The sequence below is a fragment of the Pseudophryne corroboree genome, chromosome 4, assembly GCF_028390025.1.
Source record: "Pseudophryne corroboree isolate aPseCor3 chromosome 4, aPseCor3.hap2, whole genome shotgun sequence".
NCBI classification, from domain to species: Eukaryota; Metazoa; Chordata; class Amphibia; order Anura; family Myobatrachidae; genus Pseudophryne; species Pseudophryne corroboree.
In genome coordinates, this window is record NC_086447.1 from 652,906,935 (window position 1) to 652,927,703 (window position 20,769).

The 20,769-nt window shown below is 45.7% G+C and overlaps 1 protein-coding gene and 1 long non-coding RNA gene across 7 annotated transcripts in view; one reads left to right on the plus strand and one right to left on the minus strand.

Annotated features, from left to right (window-relative positions):
- Positions 1–20,769, plus strand: part of SIPA1L2 (signal induced proliferation associated 1 like 2) — a 795,004-nt gene that overhangs the window by 757,153 nt on the left and 17,082 nt on the right. Inside the window, exons 21-23 of one of the 6 annotated variants that reach the window (XM_063917773.1) lie at positions 12,142–12,210; positions 12,783–12,853; positions 13,406–13,492. The exons of 4 other annotated variants lie outside the window; for them this stretch is intronic. In XM_063917773.1, coding sequence (XP_063773843.1) covers positions 12,142–12,210; positions 12,783–12,804 — 91 coding nt within the window. In that variant the 3' untranslated portion in view covers positions 12,805–12,853; positions 13,406–13,492. Of the gene's footprint in view, positions 1–12,141; positions 12,211–12,782; positions 12,854–13,405; positions 13,493–20,769 lie in introns of those variants that run through there. One more of the 6 variants, XM_063917774.1, reaches the window with a different exon arrangement.
- Positions 11,338–20,769, minus strand: part of LOC134910108 (uncharacterized) — a 271,401-nt gene continuing 261,969 nt past the window's right edge. Inside the window, exons 4-6 of the long non-coding RNA XR_010176120.1 lie at positions 13,640–13,711; positions 13,403–13,570; positions 11,338–12,826 (exon numbers count right to left, since the gene is read on the minus strand). This is a non-coding gene — a long non-coding RNA (uncharacterized LOC134910108). The remainder of the gene's footprint in view (positions 12,827–13,402; positions 13,571–13,639; positions 13,712–20,769) is intronic.

The window sequence follows — 20,769 nt, forward strand, 5'->3', positions numbered from 1 at the left end:
GACACCATGCTCTCTAGACCTTCTGTTAGGTCGTTAATGAAAATATTGAACAATAGCGGTCCTAATACTGAGCCTTGCGGCACACCACTTAGCACTTCAGTCCAATTTGAAAAAGATCCATTAACCACAACGCGCTGCTCCCTATTATCTAACCAGTTTTTGACCCAAGTGCATATTGTGCTTCCTTGCCCTGTCTCTTGTAGCTTGTAGATAAGTCTCATGTGTGGTACAGTGTCAAATGCTTTGGCAAAATCTAAAAAGATTATATCCACCTCTTTACCCTGATCTAGGTTTGCGCTTACTGTTTCATAAAAGCCAAGTATGTTGGTTTGACAGGATCTGTCCTTCATTAACCCATGTTGATTCCTTTTAATGACCTTATTGACTTCAAAGAACTTCTGAATACTATCTCTTAGAATACCTTCCAATACTTTCCCCACTATAGATGTAAGACTAACTGGTCTATATATACCTGGTTCAGCTTTACTTCCCTTTTTGAATATAGGCACTACTTCCACTATACACCAGTCTTTGGGAACCATACCTGATATTACTGAATCCTTAAAGATCAAAAATAGCGGTTTTGCAAGTTCAGAGTGAAGCTCCATTAGAACCCTTGGGTGAATACCATCGGGACCTGGTGACTTATTAATCTTTAAATGTTTTAATCGGTCACAGACTACTTCCTCGCTTAAATAAGTACCTATCAGTGGGATTTTCTCATTATTGAGATTATGTGTTAGTCCCTGAATTGGGTCCTCTCTAGTAAATACTGTTGAAAAAAACTCATTTAGTGTGTCCGCTATGTCATTATCATTTTTGCTTAAGACTCCCAACTTGTCTTTTAAAGGGCCTATACTCTCCTTCTTTAATCTCTTGCTATTAATGTATTTAAATAATTTTTTGGGATTCGCTTTGCTTTCCTTTGCTACTAGTTTTTCAGTTTCTACTTTAGCCGCTCTTATTTCCTTTTTGCATATTTTGTTACATTCCTTATAGTGCTGAAATGACTCTGCTTCCCCGTCAGATTTTTATTTTTTAAATGCTCGCCTTTTCTTGCCCATAAGTTCCTTTATCTTTTTGTTAACCCACATCGGTTTATGATTTTTATTCCTTTTTTTGCTGCTCGTAGGAATACATTTGAGAGTATTTTTAGCTAGCAGGAATTTTAGTACCTCCCATTTCTCCGTAGTATTTTTTCCTAAAAACAAACCTTCCCATTCAATATCCCTGAAAAATACCCTCAATCTTTTCAAAATTCGCTTTGCTAAAGTTTAGAGTACTAGTTGAGCCAGTATAGGGCTGTTTATGAAAACTGATATTGAATGTGACCATATTGTGGTCGCTGTTTCCTATGGGTTACCCTACTATACCAAATCCCCATTGTTTGTTAATACCAGGTCTAAGATTGCATTGTACCTAGTTGGTTCCTCAATTAGTTGAACTAAGTAGTTATCATTAAGTGTGCTTAAAAACATTGCCCCTAGCAGTATCACATGAATCGTTTTTCCAGTTTATCTCTGGATAGTTAAAATCTCCCATCACTACTATGTCTCCTACTCCTGCTGCTCTTTCAATTTGCTTTAGTAACAATTCCTCATCAGATGTGTTGATACCACGCGGCCTATAGCATACACCCAATAACTTTTTTATTCCTTTTTCCCCGCATGCAATTTCTACCCATAATGTCTCAACAGTGTCTACAGTCCCCTCCAGAATATCTTCCCGTATATCAGGTTTTAAAAACGGCTTTACGTAAAGACACACCCCTCCACCCTTGTTATTTAGTCTGTTTCTCCTAAACAGTGTATAGCCCTCTAGATTGACTGTCCAATCATGAGATTCGTCCCACCAAGTTTCAGTAATGCCTATAATATCATAATGTTTGCTTGCTGCAAGTATTTCTAGTTCGCCCTTTTTACCAGTAATGCTTCTAGCGTTTACATACATACAACTAAGATAAGTATTTTCCCTTGCGTTAGGGACATCTTTCACCTTATGTAGCAATGATGACCTGTAATCGTCATTGGTTAGTGCTTTGGTAAAATCTCTTTTAGTACCCATGTTAGTAACCTTACCGCCTGCTCTTACCCTCCCCCCAACTTCTCCCCCATTTCGTTTACTACTGCTATCCCCACTATTCTCACTGCATGACCCGTAGTTTCTAGCTAAACCCTCCCCCCAGGCTCCTAGTTTAAAATCTCCTCCAACCTTCTAACCATCCTTCCCCCCAGCACTGCTGCCCCCTCATCAGTCAGGTGCAATCCGTCATGACAAAAGAGATGGCGCCTGACTGAAAAGTCCGCCCAGTGTTCCAGGAACACAAACCTCTCTTTCCTGCACCAATCCCTAAACCACACATTTACCTCCCTAATCTCCCTCTGCCTCCCTGGACTAGTGCGTGGCACGGGTAATATTTCGGAGAATATTACCTTAGATGTCCTTGCCTTAAGTTTCTTTCCTAAGTCTCTATAGTCTTTCTTAAGGAAATCCCACCTTCTGCTAACTTTGTCATTGGTGCCAACATGCACCAAGAACGCCGGGTCTTTCCCAGCCCCTCCCAACAATCTATCTACCCGGTCCACGATGTGCCGTACCCGAGCACCCGGGAGACAACAGACTGTACGGCGATCACGGCCCCGGTAGCAGATTGCCCTATCTGCCTTCCTGAGAGAGACATGGCGAGAGAGAGAGATGGCAAAAGAAAGAGAGAGACATGGCGAGAGAAAGATAGACATGGCGAGAGAGAGGGAGACATGTCGAGAGAGAGGGAGAGAGACATGGCGAGAGAGAAGGAGAAAGACATGGGGGGTCATTCCGAGTTGTTCTCTCATTATTTTTTTCTCGCAACGGAGCGATTAGTCGCTAATGCGCATGCGCAATGTCCGCAGTGCGACTGCGCCAAGTAAATTTGCTATGCAGTTAGGTATTTTACTCACGGCATTACGAGGTTTTTTCTTCGTTCTGGTGATCGTAATGTGATTGACAGGAAGTGGGTGTTTCTGGGCGGAAACTGGCCGTTTAATGGGTGTGTGTGGAAAAACGCTGCCGTTTCTGGGAAAAACGCGGGAGTGGCTGGAGAAACGGAGGAGTGTCTGGGCGAACGCTGGGTGTGTTTGTGACGTCAAACCAGGAACGACACTGACTGAACTGATCGCAGATGCCGAGTAAGTCTGGAGCTACTCAGAAACTGCTAAGAAGTGTCTATTCGCAATTCTGCTAATCTTTCGTTCGCAATTTTGATAAGCTAAGATTCACTCCCAGTAGGCGGCGGCTTAGCGTGTGCAAAGCTGCTAAAAGCAGCTTGCGAGCGAACAACTCGGAATGACCCCCATGGAGAGAGAGGGAGAGCAATTCTGAGAGAGACACAGGTATATCATCAGCAGGAAGACTAGGCATCCAGAGCTGTGAAATGTAGAGGAGAGCAGTTACCTGGAGGTCGCCGTGTAGAGGGCGAGTTGTCTCACCTGCCAGACCCCCAGGTGTGTGCCATGGTTTGGACGGGGGCCTCAGAACGTCACTTGCCTGTAGACAGCACAGAAGGGTACAGAGACCAGGCAACTGAGTCACCCACTTGCAGACAGTGGTCCGGTGGAGATGGGGAGGGGATTATACAGAGACCAATGTGTGGACAGCAGTCCGGCGGAGGGGGGGGGGGGTTGGGGACGGTTACAGAGACCAGTTCACCCACCTGTTAGACAGAGGTCCAGCAGTTTAGACTTGGCTGCCGATGCAGTACAGCATCAGGAGAGGGGCCCTGCTGGGTACTATTATAATATGTAACATACAGTATGCATCTGTGTGTGCTGGTGGGGTTTTGCAATTGGTGCAGTGTAGAGGTGTCTGTTATAAAAAAGAAAACACATGCAGCTAATTGGTGCCTGGCGGAGGGACCAGCCACGGAGGCTTATCCGAGGCTGCAGATGCGGAGCAGGCTGTGATGGCTTGTAGAAATAATCACTGATGAGCAAACGGTGCATGCTGTTTCCATCTCAGAAAATAAATTTGGTCAGTCAGGGGGCGGTTTCTGGGTACTCGTGCGCTACTGATATTTATATTCCATTCACAGGGCCTGATTCTGATTTCGAAGTAAAGCAAAACAAAAAAAAAAAAACTATGCCCCTGGGCAAAACCATGCTGCAATGCAGGTGGGGCAGGTGTAACATGTGCAGAGAGATTTAGATTTAGGTGAGGTGTGCCCAAACTGAAATTAAATTGCAGTGTAAAAATAATGCTGTCTAACATTTGTGAGCTACTTGCAAAAGCAGCTAGTATTTACCCTGCACAGAAAAAATATAAATGTATTTGCTCCCCTTACATGGCAACAAGGCTTGGTCCATGGAGGTCATTCCGACCCGATCGCACGCTGCACTTCCTCGCAGTGGTTATGATCAGGTCGGAATATCGCGCACGTACTTCGTTGCGGGTCCCCGGGCTACAATGCTGGAAACGAAGAAAGCGGTCGCAGCGGCGACCGCAAGAAGATTGACAGAAAGAAGGCGTTCAGGGGCGTCACCTGTCCGTTGGCGGCCATTTTCGGGGAGTGGTAAGGAAATCGCAGGCATGTCCAGGAGAACGGAGGGCAGATGTCTGACGTCAAAGCCGGCCCCATCATCGCTGGATCCGTCGCACAGGGTAAGTGTGTCCAGGGCTGCTCTTATTTAACGTGAAACTTTTTTAGCATAGCAGGGCTGCAAAAGTGATCGCAGCCCAGCTATGCTAAAATACACTTCCCCATAGGCGGAGATTAGTTGATCGCACCAGCAGCATAAAGTAGCTTGGTGCGATCAACTCGGAATGACCCCCCCATATACATAGAGGAAAATTTACTAAGGTCCCGATTCTATTCGATTCCATTCGTGTTTGTTTTTTTCTAAGTGGCATCTCGGGAATTTACTAAACATTAAAATCGGCAGCGTTTGGCCCATTTGTATTTTTTTTCACGGCCATGTACACAAATACGAATGAATAGACCATCGGTCCAATTCGGTTGTTCTCAGATATAACATGGTCATTTACCAAGAATTTGTATTTATGAATGCGATCGGAAATACCGTCAACTCGGCTGCAAAAGGCATCGATTCGTAGAAATGAAGACACTACTGTCCAATTGCTAAGGTAAGTGTTATAATATCCTTGTATGATTTTGAAGATAGTGTTCAAGTTTCTCCTACGTCCTAGAGGATGCTGGGGACACCAAATGAACCATGGGGTATAGACGGGATCCGCAGGAGACATGGGCACTTTAAGACTTTGAAAAGGGGTGTGCACTGGCTCCTCCCTCTATGCCCCTCCTCAGACCTCAGTTTTAGAATTGTGCCCAGTGAGACTGGACGCACTACAGGGAGCTCTATTGAGTTTCTCTGAAAATACTTTTTTGTTAGGTTTTTTATGTTCAGGGAGGTTGCTGGCAACAACCTCCCTGCTTCGTGGGACTGAGGGGAGAGAAGTTATGACCCTCTTCTAGTGAGTTTAAGGGCTCTGCTTCTGGCTACAGGACACCATTAGCTCCTGAGGGTTTGAACGCTGGGTACGCTCAGATGCTCGCTCCCACAGCCGGTCGTCACCCCCCTCACAGAGCCAGAAGTCAGAAGACAGGTGAGTAGAAGAAGAAAGAAGACTTCAGTGACGGCATTTTCCTGAGGTACCACGCAGCGGACGGACGCTGCGTGCCAAGCTCCCGCTCACAAACACAGCACTTCTGGGTGCAGGGCGCAGGGAAGGGGGGGGGGGAGGGCGCCCTGGGCAGCTTAAAATACCTCAATATAAGTCTGGCAAGAGGGGACGTTACGGTATAATATTGTCCTACCCCCGCCAGTATACTCCAAAGAGCGGGACGGAAGCGCACCATTAGGGGGCGCGGAGCTTCGTCCCCACAGCTCACTCGGCGCCATTTCCTCTCCGCTGGCTGCAGAGACGCTGGTCCTTCCTCATCACTGCTGACAAGTATCAGGGTGCCAAACGGGGGGGGGGGGGGGGGGGGAGGTTATTTGGTGCATTATTATATAATATATAAAGCACTACAGGTCTGGGGCATTTTGGTTAAAGCTTCTGACCCATTGATTTGGCGCTGGGGTGTAAGCTGGCAAATTCCCTCTGTCTCTCTGACAGGCTTCTCTGTGGGTCTGTCCCCTATAAACCCAGTGTGTCTGTGGGTGTGTATTACACGTGTGTCGGCATGTCTGAGGCTGAGTGCTCTTCACAGGAGGAGACTGTATTAGACACGCAAAAGGCGGTGGGGGTGACCATGTCAGCACCACCGACTCCTGATTGGGTGAATGTATTGAATGCTTTGAATGCTAATGTAGCTCGTATTAGTAAAAGATTGGACAAGTCTGAGTCTCAGACCCAAGCATGGAAGAAATCTGTGGAAGATATGTTATTACAAGTTCAGGTCCCCTCGGGGTCACAGAAACGTACGTTTACCCAATTGGCAGACACTGATACCGACACGGACACTGATTCCAGTGTCGACTATAGTGACTCCAGATTAGATCCTAAATTGGCAAAGAGCATTCAGTACATGATTGTGGCTATTAAAGAGGTATTGCATATCACTGAGGACCCTGCTGTTACGGATAAAAGGGTCTGTATGTATAAGGAAGAGAAACCTGAGATAACGTTTCCTCCCTCTCATGAACTGAATACTTTATTTGATAAAGTCTGGGAAAGTCCTGACAGAAAATTTCAGATTCCCAAAAGGATTCCGGTAGTTTATCCATTTCCCACTGGGGATAGGGAAAAGTGGGAGTCACCCCCCATTGTGGACAAGGCCCTATCACGGTTATCTAAAAAGGTGGCTCTTCCGTCACCTGACACGGCAGCCCTTAAAGACCCTGCAGTTCGTAGGCAGGAGGCTACGTTAAAATCCATTTATACGTCCACAGGTACACTAATCAGACCGGTCATTGCCTCTGCGTGGGTGAGTAGTGCTTATGAAAAGTGGGCAGTTAACTTGTCATCTGACATAGATTCCCTAGATAAGGATAACATCCTCTTGACGCTGGGTTATATCAAGGACGCGGCAGTTTACCTGAAGGAAGCTGCGAGGGATATTGGCCTTTTGGGGTCAAAGGCCAATGCCATGGCAATCTCATCTAGGCGAGCATTATGGATTCATCAGTGGAATGCTGATACTGACTCTAAGAAAAATATGGAATCCCTACCGTACAAAGGTGGTGTCTTGTTTGGTGACGGCCTCACTGATTTGGTATCTACGGCTACCGCGGGTAAGTCATCATTTTTGCCTTATGCGCCTTCGCAACAAAAGAAGACACACCACTATCAAATGCAGTCCTTTCGGCCCAATAAATACAAGAAAGGGCGAGGTTCTTCCTTCCTTGCGGCTAGAGGAAGGGGAAAGGGTAAAAGATCACCAGCCGTGGCGGGTTCCCAGGAGCAGAAGTCCTCCCCAACTTCTGCCAAATCCAGCGCATGACACTGGGGCTCCTCTGCGGGAGTCCGCACCGGTGGGGGCACGTCTCAAACTCTTCAGTCAGTTCTGGGTTCATTCGGACCTGGACCCATGGGTTTTACAAATAATATCCCAGACGTCCCCCCTCACCGATTTTTCAAATCGGCCTTGCCAGTTTCTCGTCCGGACAGGGAGGTAATTTGCAACGCCATACAAAAGTTGTGTCAAAATCAGGTTACAGTCAGGGTTCCCCAGTCACAACAAGGAGAAGGCTTTTATTCAAGTCTGTTTGTGGTTCCGAAGCCGGATGGCTCGGTCAGGCCAATCCTAAACCTGAAATCCCTCAATTTCTACCTAAAAAATTTCAAATTCAAAATGGGAGTCTCTCCGAGCAGTGATCTCCAGTCTGGAGGAAGGGGATTTTATGGTGTCGGTGGACATAAAAGATGCCTACTTACATGTTCCCATTTATCCTCCACATCAGGCTTACCTGAGGTTTGCACTTCAGGATTGTCATTACCAATTTCAGACGTTGCCGTTTGGTCTGGCCACGGCTCCGAGAATTTTCACCAAAGTAATGGCGTAAATGATGGTTCTCCTTCGCAAGCAAGGAGTAACAATTATCCCGTTCTTGGACGATCTCCTGATAAAGGCGAGATCCAGGGACCAGTTGATGAAAAACGTTGCCCTGTCCCTGACAGTTCTTCAACAACACGGTTGGCTCCTGAACTTGCCAAAATCACAGTTGATTCCGGCAACGAGGCTGTCATATTTAGGGATGATACTGGACACAGAACTACAGAGAGTTTTTCTTCCGGTGGAAAAGGCTCAGGAAATTCAGAGCCTGGTCAAACGAATTCTGAAATCACCAAGAGTGTCAATCCATCAGTGCACTCGGTTGCTGGGGAAAATGGTGGCGACTTACGAGGCCATTCAGTTTGGCAGATACCATGCCAGAGTATTTCAGTGGGACCTGTTGGACAAGTGGTCCGGATCCCACCTGTACATGCACCGGAAGACAGTCCTGTCTTCAAGGACCAGAATTTCACTCCTGTGGTGGCTACACAGCTCTCACCTCCTAGAGGGGCGCAGGTTCGGGATCCAGGATTGGGTCCTAATAACCACGGATCAAGTCTCCGAGGATGGGGTGCAGTCACGCAAGGGGTAAACTTCCAAGGAAGATGGTCAAGCCAGGAAACTTGTCTCCACATAAACGTTCTGGAGTTAAGGGCCATTTACAACGGCCTTGTACAGGCGGAACATCTTCTTCGCAATCTGCCCGTGCTGATCCAATCGGACAATGTGACAGCAGTAGCCTACATAAACCGCCAGGGTGGAACAAAAAGCGGAGCGGCAATAGCAGAAGTCACAAAAGTTCTCCGCTGGGCAGAGAAGCATACAAGAGCGCTGTCAGCGATCTTTATTCCAGGAGTGGACAACTGGGAAGCAGACTTCCTCAGCAGACACGATCTCCATCCAGGGGAATGGAGCCTCCATAAAGAGGCCTTCACAGAAGTTACAAGTCGTTGGGGAATTCCTCACATAGACATGATGGCGTCGCGCCTCAACAAAAAGCTTCAGAGATATTGTTCCAGGTCCACGGACCCTCAAGCAATGGCAGTGGATGCACTGGTGACACCATGGGTGTTTCCGTCGGTGTATGTGTTCCCTCCACTTCCTCTCATTCCAAAAGTTCTAAAGATCATAAGAAGAACAAAGGTTCCAGCAATCCTCATTGTCCCACACTGGCCAAGGAGGGCTTGGTATCCGGATCTTCAGGAATTACTCATAGGAGATCCCTGGCCTCTTCCTCTACGCGAGGACCTGTTACGGCAGGGGCCATGCGTATACCAAGACTTACCGTGGCTACGTTTGATGGCATGGCGGTTGAACGCCAGATCTTAGCACGGAAGGGTATTCCCAGTGAAGTCATTCCCACACTTCTTCAGGCCAGGAAGGGAGTAACGTCTAAACATTACCACCGCATTTGGAGGAAGTATGTGTCTTGATGTGAATCCAAGAAGGCTCCTGCAGAAGAGTTTCAGATAGGTCGTTTTCTCCATTTTCTACAAGCTGGTGTAGAGGCGGGCCTAAAGTTGGGTTCAATTAAGGTTCAAATTTCAGCCTTATCGGTTTTCTTTCAAAAACAATTGGCCTCCCTTCCAGAAGTTCAAACTTTCGTGAAGGGTGTGTTACACATCCAACCTCCATTTGCGCTCCCCATGGCACCGTGGGATCTTAACGTGGTGTTGCAGTCCCTTCAATCGCATTGGTTTGAGCCTTTACAGTCGGTGGAGTTGAAGTTTCTCACTTGGAAAGTGGTCATCCTGTTGGCTTTGGCGTCCGCAAGGCGGGTGTCTGAGTTGGCGGCCTTGTCTCACAAGAGCCCTTATTTAATCTTTCATGAAGATAGAGCAGAGTTGAGGACTCGGCAACAATTTCTGCCGAAGGTGGTTTCATCTATCCACATGAACCAACCTATTGTGGTGCCAGTGGCTACTGCCTCTTTCGTTGAGTCAAAATCTTTGAATGTGGTCAGAGCTCTGAAAATCTATGTTGCCAGAATGGCTCGAGTTAGGAAAACAGAAGCTCTGTTTGTCCTGTATGCTCCCAACAAGATTGGGTGTCCTGCTTCCAAACAGACCATTGCACGCTGGATCTGTAACACGATTCAGCATGCTCATTCCACAGCCAGATTGCCAGTACCGGATTCTTTGAAGGCCCATTCTACTAGAAAGGTGGGCTCTTCTTGGGCGGCTGCCCGAGGGGTCTCAGCATTACAAGTTTGCCGAGCTGCTACTTGGTCGGGTTCGAACACTTTTGCAAAGTTTTACAAGTTTGATACCCTGGCCGATGACGACCTAGAGTTTGGTCGATCGGTGCTGCAGAGTCATCCGCACTCTCCCGCCCGTTCTAGAGCTTTGGTATAACCCCATGGTGGTGTCCCCAGCATCCTCTAGGACGTAGGAGAAAATAGGATTTTAATACCTACCGGTAAATCTTTTTCTCTTAGTCGTAGAGGATGCTGGGCGCCCGTCCCAGTGCGTACTGTTTCTGCAGTTATTATTTCTGGTTACACGCATGTTGTGTTATGTTTATAGTCAGCCCGTTGCTGACATTGGTTCATGCCGTTGGCTTGGGTTCTGTTGAATGCCACGTTGTGCTGCGTGTTTGCGGTGTGTGCTGATATGAATAGCACCTTAGTTTAACAATAAATCCTTTCCTCGAAATTTGTCCGTCTCCCTGGGCACAGTTCCTATAACTGGAGTCTGGAGGAGAGGCATAGGGGGAGGAGCCAGTGCACACCCCTTTTCAAAGTCTTAAAGTGCCCATGTCTCCTGCGGATCCCATCTATACCCCATGGTTCTTTTGGTGTCCCCAGCATCCTCTACGGACTAAGAGAAAATAATTTACCGATAGGTATTAAAATCCTATTTTTATTGTGCTATTGTTAGGTTTTTAACAACATAAAACTTTTTACTGTATGCATTATACATTTAAATATATAATAAATGCAAGCAAATTTTGTAAAAACATTATAGTAGCACAGTATTCTATGTGGAATTGGCTTTGTGTATGTTTACCCATGCTTTCACATCTCCCTAAGTTAATTTTTAAGAATAGAATAATCTATTAAGGACACTCTTCTCTATGGGGGTAATTCCAAGTTGATCGCAGCAGGACTTTAGTTAGCAATTGGGCAAAACCATGTGCACTGCAGGGGAGGCAGATTTAACATGTGCAGAGAGAGTTAGATTTGGATGGGGTGTGTTCAATCTGCAATCTAATTTGCAGTGTAAAAATAAAGCAGCCAGTATTTACCCTGCACAGAAACAAAATAACCCACCCAAATCTAACTCTCTCTGCACATGTTAAATCTGCCTCCCCTGCAGTGCACATGGTTTTGCCCAGTTGCTAACAGAATTCCTGCTGCGATCAACTTGGAATTATCCCCTATATCAATACTTTACCACTGCTGCATGCGTAATCTATGTTGCTTGAATGTCACCATGCATATTATATACTTAAACAACTGTACTCTAATTACTCTAGAAATAATTGACAGACAACTTTTTTATTTTTTGCCTTGGTTTTAGTCTTGGATATGTTGATTTGTAATGGGTCTGGTATTGAAGGTTGACCACACTTAGGTCGACAGTGTCTAGGTCGACCACTATTGGTTGACAGTAACTAGGTCGATATGGATTCTAGGTCGCCAGGGTCTCTAGGTCAACAGGTCAAAATGTCGACGTGACTTTAAAAAAAAATGTTGGTGACATTTTCGCCGTACAGTGACCGGGAACCCCAGTTAGTGCACCGCGTCGCCTCGCATGGCTCGCTTCGCAAGCCATGCTTCGGGCAAGTTGCCTCACTCCATTACCGCTGCGCTCAGCACAGGTTACCATTCCCAAACATAGTCCACGTGGATCGTAAAGTATGAAAAAGTTTAAAAAAAGAAAAAAGTGAAAAACTCATGTTGACTTTTTGACCCGTCGACCTAGAACATGTCGACCTAGAAACCCAGTTGACCTAGTTACTGTCGACCAATAGTGGATAGACACGGTCGACCTATGTCTTGTCGACCTAGAGACCGGATACCCTCCGTAACATTTGTTTACAAAAAAATAAACCATGGCCTTAATTTTGACCAGAACATGTAAAATGCTATTTGCATACAATTACCAATGTCCATTTCAAACACATGATTAAGATAAATTATTTTGCAGGTCGTCCTCTGGAGCTGGATGGGCCTTTCCCACTTGTGTCTGGTCGTGTTCGGCCAGCACATCTTGGTGGTGAGGTTACAGGTGACACTAAGGGGGTTGTTGCTGTAGAACTGGTACTTGTTTGCTCAGATTAAGGTCTGAGATGTTGGGTTAGGGTAGTTAGAGTGATATTCAAGTCTCTAGTGGCTGTCGTGTGGGTTTCCATGATTCGGACCATGTTCTCTTGTGTGTTTTGTGTTGAAGTTAATATCTGTAGGTAGGCTTGATGGAGCCTGTGATTCTCATCCATGATTCTTTGGTATGTGTCTAGCATCCTATTATTGTCTGCCCTCATTAATTCCAGGGTGTTAGCAATTTGGTCAGTTCTGTGGTTTGTCTAGTGTTGTTTCTGCATAATCTTGGGACGTGATGGACCAGACTATCAATAAATTGGGTTTGCCTATGCAAACAATCTAAGTTATTGGCATGCTGGATGGACCAGCTGTCCCAAAAAGCCTGTTCCTGAGACTGTGGTAGTGGTGTGGTAGGGCTCATTTCCTGTCCTGGTGTCCTTTGAGTGGGCAGAGTAGACAAATGTGTAGTTGTTGGGTCAGGCGGTGGTATTGCTGTGAGATTTAAGGTGAATGTCTCTTCATTGTCAGGTTCCTGCACTTGTCCGGCTGAGTTGGGTGAAGAATGGGATCCCCTGAAATGAGAGACCAGCTGTGTTTAAGTATAAGCTTATTAACTAATTACAAATATCCTAAGTGTTATGTTTCCTAGGGCTACAAATGTTAAGTTACCTTAATTATTACTTAGTGGATGTTGTACTTATCCACATTTTGAATATTTATTTATTTGTTTGGGTCATTATTTTCTAAAAAAAAAGTGTTTTTGTTTGCTGGCTATGGACAACATATGCACATCAATTATTTTAGTTTAAGTCATTTAAGACCATAATGATAAGTTTATTAGCGGTGCATTATATACATCACCACTTTGTCACTAAGCTGCTGCCTTAAACTGTGAAACTACAATGTTGTCATTTTTCTAAGATGTGTATTCTATTAAAACTGGGATGTTGCAAATGCAAACCAATCACATTCCAAGATTTTTCTTCTATAAGGTGTAAAATAAATAAGTAGAATCTGATTTGTTGCTATGGGCAACATTTCATCTTAAATAGAGCTTCCATCTTTGAAAACTTTGCCCAATGTTTGACTTATGGTAAAGTGTGTGTGTGAAAGTATGTGTCCTTTTTGATTTTGTGTTTTTTACTCACCAGGCAGGTGTGGCGAATGTGATGACAATGGCTGCGGACTGTCGAGGAGCTGCATTGGTGGTATGGCTGATGCCTCCAACATGCGTTGCCATGGTGTTGTGATGTGTACTAGCCTAGAAGACACACCCAGACGGCGTTTCCGTGGTGGCAACACGTGTGTGGATGGACCTAACAAAAAACAAATTTATTACTGTATCTAAATTGATGTGAAAACACACCCAATGCTAATGTACTTACCAGCATCATCAGCATCCTCAGCTTCAGTAGGAGTGGAGACTGGCCCAGGGGGTCTTTGTGACTTTTTGGAGACTGTAAATGAATATGAAGCATTTCATTATTATCCAAACATATTAATCAACACACATATGTTGTTACTCAAGATTTCAAACTGATGTTTTCAAAATTTCAAAATACTAATGTATATTAAAAAAGTACATTATCCAAAATGTTTGCATACTTTCTAAGCAACTATAACAGATAATGGGGGTCATTCAGACCTGATCGCACGCTAGCTTTTTTTGCAGCGCTGCGATCAGGTCAGAACTGCACATGCGTATGCAGCGCAATGCGCAGGCGCGTCGCACAGGTGCAAAGCAAATCGTTGCTGTGCAATGGGTTTTACGAAGAATCCATTCGCACAACCGATCGCAGGGTGAATGACAGGAAGAAGGCGATTGTGGGTAGCAACTGACCGTTTTCTGGGAGTGTTTGAAAAAACGCAGGCATGTCCAAGCGTTTTGCAGGGCGGGTGTCTGACATCAATTGAAGTGATCGCAGTGGCTGAGTAAGTTCTACGCAACTCACAAACTACACAAAATTTAGTTGTACCGCTTGGCTGCACATGCGATCGCACACTTGCACAGCTAAAATACACTCCCCGGTGGGCGGCGACTATGCGGACGCTGGACTGCAAAAAAACACTAGCAAATGATCAGGTATGAATTACCCCCAATGTGACTAACCATGTCTTCAAAAAAATACAACCTCTCTTTCATTTGGAAAACATACAATGTATGATTTGAATACTTATGCAGTAACCCCCCCATAAAAGGTGTGCATGATTCTACCACAAATCCATAAGAAATATTTCACATTCTAACTACAACATACATAAAAAATACAAACCCCAAAAAACAACACCTTCACAACATACATTTTAGTGTTGTCAGCATAGACAATGATAAAAATTTATATTAAAAACATGCTTAATTATTACTGACCAATACATTTAAAAAAAAAAAAACGGTACAAAGCATACCAAAAACAATGAAAAAATTAGTGCATCTTCAAAATGTTTACATTAAAAAACACAACTTACCAGCCTGCTTAGGGCCAATCTGAGTCCCGGACATAAGTCCCCCTCACTACTTCCGGAGGAATCAGGTTCTGCAGGGGCTCCTCATACTCTAAATAAGAGGCCACAAAAGGATGCCCACCTCCTGTTTGCTGTGAAGACTTGGCCTCCGTGGCCATTTTGGCTTTCACATGCCGCTTTATAGCGTAGAACCTCTTTCTACATGTCTCCTCGGTTCATCTCACCAAGCCCTCACTATTAACAGCATCAACCACCTTCTTCCAGATGTGTTTTCTGCAGCAGGGTACATTGTGTTCGACAAGGAAACATCGGGGTGTAAAGTGGATCTTGATCCAGAGGCACCAACAGGCTAAAGCTTTAGGCTGTCCCAGGTTGCATTGGGGCCTCCTCTATAACCCCGCCTCCAGGCACTGTGAGCTCAGTTTCGAGTTGGTGCCTGCAGCAGCAGGTCACTTAACAGGGGGGATGCACTGGGAAGCCCTGAAAAGCTTTCTAAGTAGACTTCAAGGGCCACAGCGCTGATATGTCAGTGTGACATTCAGTGCTGCGGCTCCACCACCTCCCGAGTGGCGTTGCATGCTCCCATGGCCTGTTTCTGGGGTACTTGTGGTGGAGACGCTCCAGCTTTAGGCACACGGTCGCAGACGCTCTCCTGGTTTGCGTGTCTGCTACGGGGAGGAGGTAAGAGGGTCCCCCAGGTGGGCCCCGCCATTAAATTGCGTTCCTGTTGTGGTCTAGGGAGACAGACCGTGACGCTGGCATGGACGCTGTCACAGAGTAGAGACCCCACTAGACTACCGGGGCGTATTGAGTACAGGTCAGGTGTACTAATACCCCATTTAGTAAGACTCACAGTACCCGGGGTACAGCATAGGGGAGGTGACGCTTGACCTGTAGCCTCCCCTGGCCCAGGGCGCAATTTACTGCAGATTTTCCCACCCTGGAGCTGCCTCACACTCTCCTTCCACCCTGGGGACCCCAGGCTGGAAGGCCGACTTCTGCAGTTCACCCAGGTCTTGTTAAAGACCACTTCAGATGCATGGGTGTGGGAAGTTGTCTCTCATGGGTAAGCAGTCTTCTTCATGAAACGTCCCCCTCGCCAGTTATGCACTACGGTTATCCCTTCGGAGCCACTAAAGGCACAAGCTCTGAAAAAGCTTGTGAGTTCCCTCCTGAATACAGGAATGGTAGTGCCGTTACCTCTGTCCTACAGAAATGTGACTTTCCGGCCTATACTCAACCTCAAATCACTGAAAAAATTTGTGAAAGTGTCCAAGTTCCGTATGGAAATGCTGCGCTCAATTGTACTGGCTATGGAACCCGGAGACTATATGGTATCCCTGGATATACAGGATGCTTTCCTGCATATACCTATTGCCATGTCACATCAGCAGTATCTGTGGTTTGCTATTGACGACCTCTAATATCAGTTCCAGGCTCTGCCATTTGGACTGGCTACAACTCCTTGGATCTTCACCAAGGTCATGGCCGTAATGACGGCCCATCTCCGTCACCAGGGAGTCAGGATCTTGCCGTATCTGGACGACTTGCTGATCCTGGCAAACTCCCACGATGTCCTCCTCAGTCATCTGCAACTGACGGTAAGCTTTCTACAAGCCCATGGGTGGCTCATCAGTTGGAAGAAATCCTCGCTGGTCCCAGCTCAGAGCATGGTGCACCTGGGGGCACTCCTGGATACACACAGTCAGTGACTGTTTCTGTCTCCAGAAAAAGTCCTGAGGCTTCAAGACAGGATAAGATTCTTCCTTTGTTGCCCCAGAGTGTCGATACACTCGGCAATACAAGTACTTGGCCTAATGGTGTGGGGAATTGACATTCTGGAGTTGCGGGCAGTGTTCAATGCATGACAATCACACTGCCTCTGGTACAGAACAGGCCTGTTCAAGTACGGTCAGACAATGCCACCACGGTGGCATACATAAACCATCAAAGCGGCACTCGAAGCCGCATGGCTATGATGGAAGTGTCAAAAATCCTTCGTTGGGTGGAACGCCATCTGCCAGCAATGTCGGCAGTGTTCATTCCGGGCGTCCTCAACTGGGAAGCGGACTTCCTCAGTCACCAGGACGTGCACGCCAGAGAGTGAAGTCTTCATCCAGAAGTCTTTCAACTCCTAGTGGACAAGGGGGGAATATCAGATGTAGACCTGATAGCATCTTGACACAATCACAAGGCTCCGATCTTCGTATCAAGGACCAGGGATCCTCAAGCAGCGTTCGCAGACGCCCTGGCAATTCCATGGAACTTTCGGCTGCCTTACGTGTTCCCTCCAGTGTCACTTCTGCCCAGGGTCCTGCAGAAGTTCAAACAAGAAGGAAGATTTCTACTTCTAGTCACTCCAGCGTGGCTCAGACGTCATGTTTCTCAGACCTGCAGGGTCTATTGACAGAGCGCCCTCTTCTGCTTCCTCAGCGCCCATACCTCCTTGTACAGGGCCCTTGTCTTTATCCGGACCTGGCCAGACTGGCTTTGACGGCATGGCTCTTGAAGTATCACTCCTGAGGGCCAGAGGATTTTCTGAGGCGGTCTTCCAGACTATGTTGAAAGCCTGCAAACCGGCATCTGCCCGGATTTACTACAGGGTCTGGAATTCTTACTTCACCTGGTGTACTGATAAGAATTATGATGCATACAGATTTAGAACTTCCAGAATTCTGGCCTTTCTGCAACGCGGCCCGGACTTAGGTCTTCGTCTGGCCTCCCTCAAGGTTCACATATCTGCCTTGTCGGCTTGGTTCCAGAGAAAGATAGCATCTATACCTGACGTTAATACATTCACTCAGGGTGTCTTACGGACTCAGCCTCCCTATGTCCCTCCTGTGGCTCCGTTGTCCTGAATGCCCTACAAGAGTCTCCCTTTGAACCTCTTGAGTTGGTGGACCTTTAATGGCTCATGGCCAAGGTCTTGTTTTTACTGGCTATTGCCTCTGGTAGTAGGGTATCGGACATTGTCCTGTCGTCCACCCTTTCTGATATTTCATCATGACCGGGCGGTTCTTAGAACTCGCTCAGGTTATTTACCTAAGGTGGTGTTGTCTTTTCACCTTAACCAAGAGATTGTGGTTCCGGCCTTTATCTCTTCTGATTTGTCCTCCAAAGAGTGGTCTTTGGATGTGGTAATGGCTCTCTGTATATATTTGGAGAGGACTGCCTCTATCAGGAGGTCAGATACCCTTTTTGTTCTGTTTGGTTTCCAAAGACGTGGCTGGCCTGCGAATAAGCAAACCTTGGCCAGATGGATATGAATGTTGATTGCACAAGCTTATGCGCAGGCTGGACTTCCAGCTCCTGCTGCTTTTAAAGCCTATTCTACTCAGTCTGTTGGGCGGCCCGCCGTAGCGCTTCTGCAAAACAACTGTGCAAGGCGGCTACGTGGTCCTCAGTGAACATGTTCATTAGTTTCTACGCCTTTGATACTTCCGCCTCCCAGATGCTTCCTTTGGACGCCGGGTTCTTATACCCGCTAAGGCGCGTCCCCTCCTTTGAGGAACTGCTTTAGGACATCCCTGATGTTTCACTGTGGAACACAGTGTACCCTGCTGCTGGAAAGGAGAGTTATGGTAGACTTACCATGGTTAACTCTCTTTCTGCGAGGTACATTGGGTTCCACAGGGCGCCCACCCTGACGCACCTAGCTTCTATGGGTTTGTATGGCATTAGCCGCTAGTCCCTTCTCCTGACGTGAGAATGTGACTAACATCTGCCTTCTCTCTTACCTGCTCCTGCATTTGACTGGTTAACAAAACTGAGTTCCAGTGCCTGGGACAGCCTAAAGCTTTAGCCTGTTGATGCCTCTGGATCAAGATCCACTCTACACCCTGATGTTTCCCTGTGGAACCCAATGTACCTCGCATAAAGAGAGTTAACCATGGTAAGTCTACCATAACTCTCCTTTTCTTACGAGATGAGACCATAGAAGCCTCTGGCCCAAAAGCTGCCGATGATACTTCATAATCACCCACACCAGGGCCATATTTTCATCAAAAGTGAAGTTAACATTGCGCCCTGTCTTGATTCTGGTGCGTGGCTGCGGAGCCATAACACTCTCACTTGCCTCCTCCTCCCCCTCACCCTCCTCACTAACCTCCTCCGCTTCACCTCCCCCACTCACTAACCTCCTCCACCTTACTTCCCTCACTAACCTCCTCCACCTCACCTCCCTAACTAACCTCCTCCACCTCACTAACCTCTGCATACTTAAGACAAACAACACAGAACACTAAAAAATAAAGACAAAGAAAACAGACTCCTCCTCTGCCTCTACACAGCACACACCACACGCACACACACACACACACACACACACACACACACACACACACTGACAAGATACTAAATGAAAAAAACACTGACAGAAAATATGACAAACTAATAACTAACAATACAACAATAAAGACAAAACAACTTTCAAACACAATCCAGCAATCAGAATTCATAAAATATAAAAGCACTACACTCACGAACTCCTCAGACCACTATCTCTCACCTCTCCACTAACTAAATCCATGAGGTGCGGACGGTTTGGGGCGTATTTATATGGCTGAGCTTTGACACTCCCATGTATTCTACACAACCAATCATGCATCATCTTCAAAATCGAAAGTAGATGTAAAAACACAGCAGCACTGTCCACAAAACACTGCCGCACTTGAAAGTTACGAATCATGCATCCAAATATCTATGTTCGTCCAGACACAAACACATACGGCCGGAAAACACACACCAGAAATACGAATGACATCGACATCGGAAAATACGAATATGACAAACAAGGTAACTTAGTAAATTACCGATTACAAAAACAAAAAGTTGCAATTTTGCACGGCCGATATCAGTCAACTTCTATTTTGACTGAAATCGGCCAAAATACGAAGCTTAGTAAATATACCCCATAGTTACTTGTTGTTTTTTTACTTTACTTCCACATCAGAATCAGGTCCATAGTCTAATTATGTATAATTTCCCCTACCAAGAAGAAGCATCATAGCAGTAAGTTTATTTATCTCATGTATGGTTAATTCATTTCATGTGACAGCCCATTAATGTACAAAATTCTGTCTGCATGTCTGAACCAGAACCATGTTGTAAATAAAGTGAAGTAGAAAATAAATGTATGATTAGAGCACATGAAAAAGCCCAGCCCGGGGCTTCAGAAATTGTTATTGTTGATATTTAGCAACATCACTTTTCATCTTCTTGTCAGTTTGATGCTTTTATATTTTCCTTGTGCCTCAGGTACTATAAAGTTGACTATGAAATAAGAATTGACACTTATATGTAAACTATAAGCAAACAATACAAAGAAATGTCAATTTAAATTAAAAATTATCCATAGGCGATTTAAGAAATTTGAATTGTAAATATTTATTGGTATGCACATAGCAATTTTGGTTTGTCACTTTGGACATACTTGCATTTGATAATAAGGTTGAAGAATAACAGGAATACCTTCACTACATACTGCACTTTTGTATATTAAAGCTATTTTTTATATAGGGCACATACAGTACTATACTTATGTGTGAGCCATTTCATGTGCACGGTTAACCCCCTGAAAATGAATGAGTACATTGAAATGAAGTAGGAAAACCTCCATGAATGCAGTTTTCCTTTACCAGCCAAAGAGCTAGTTGAGGAATAATGCAACGTTCCTGCTGGAGTTGTAGGGTGTATTCCAAACTATCATACATTTTTAGTGTTTCCGGGTGCCTGATTATACTACTAAATATCTATTGATTTGGGGAGGGGAGGTGGCGGGGGGTTACCTTTGCCGGGGCGATACAGGTATAAGGGGGAAAAATCAGGAGCCATTTGGAATATGCTATTCAACTCTAGCAAGGGTGGTCATTCCGAGTTGATCGCTCGTTGGCGATTTTCGCTATGCTGTGATTTGTTGCTAAATGCACATGCTCATAGTACGCAGCGCGCATGCGCTTAGTTATTTAACTAAAAACTTAGCAGTTTTGCTGTTGTCTGTGCGGTGCTTTTCAGTCGCACTGCTGATCGGTGAGTGATTGACAGGAAAGGGGAC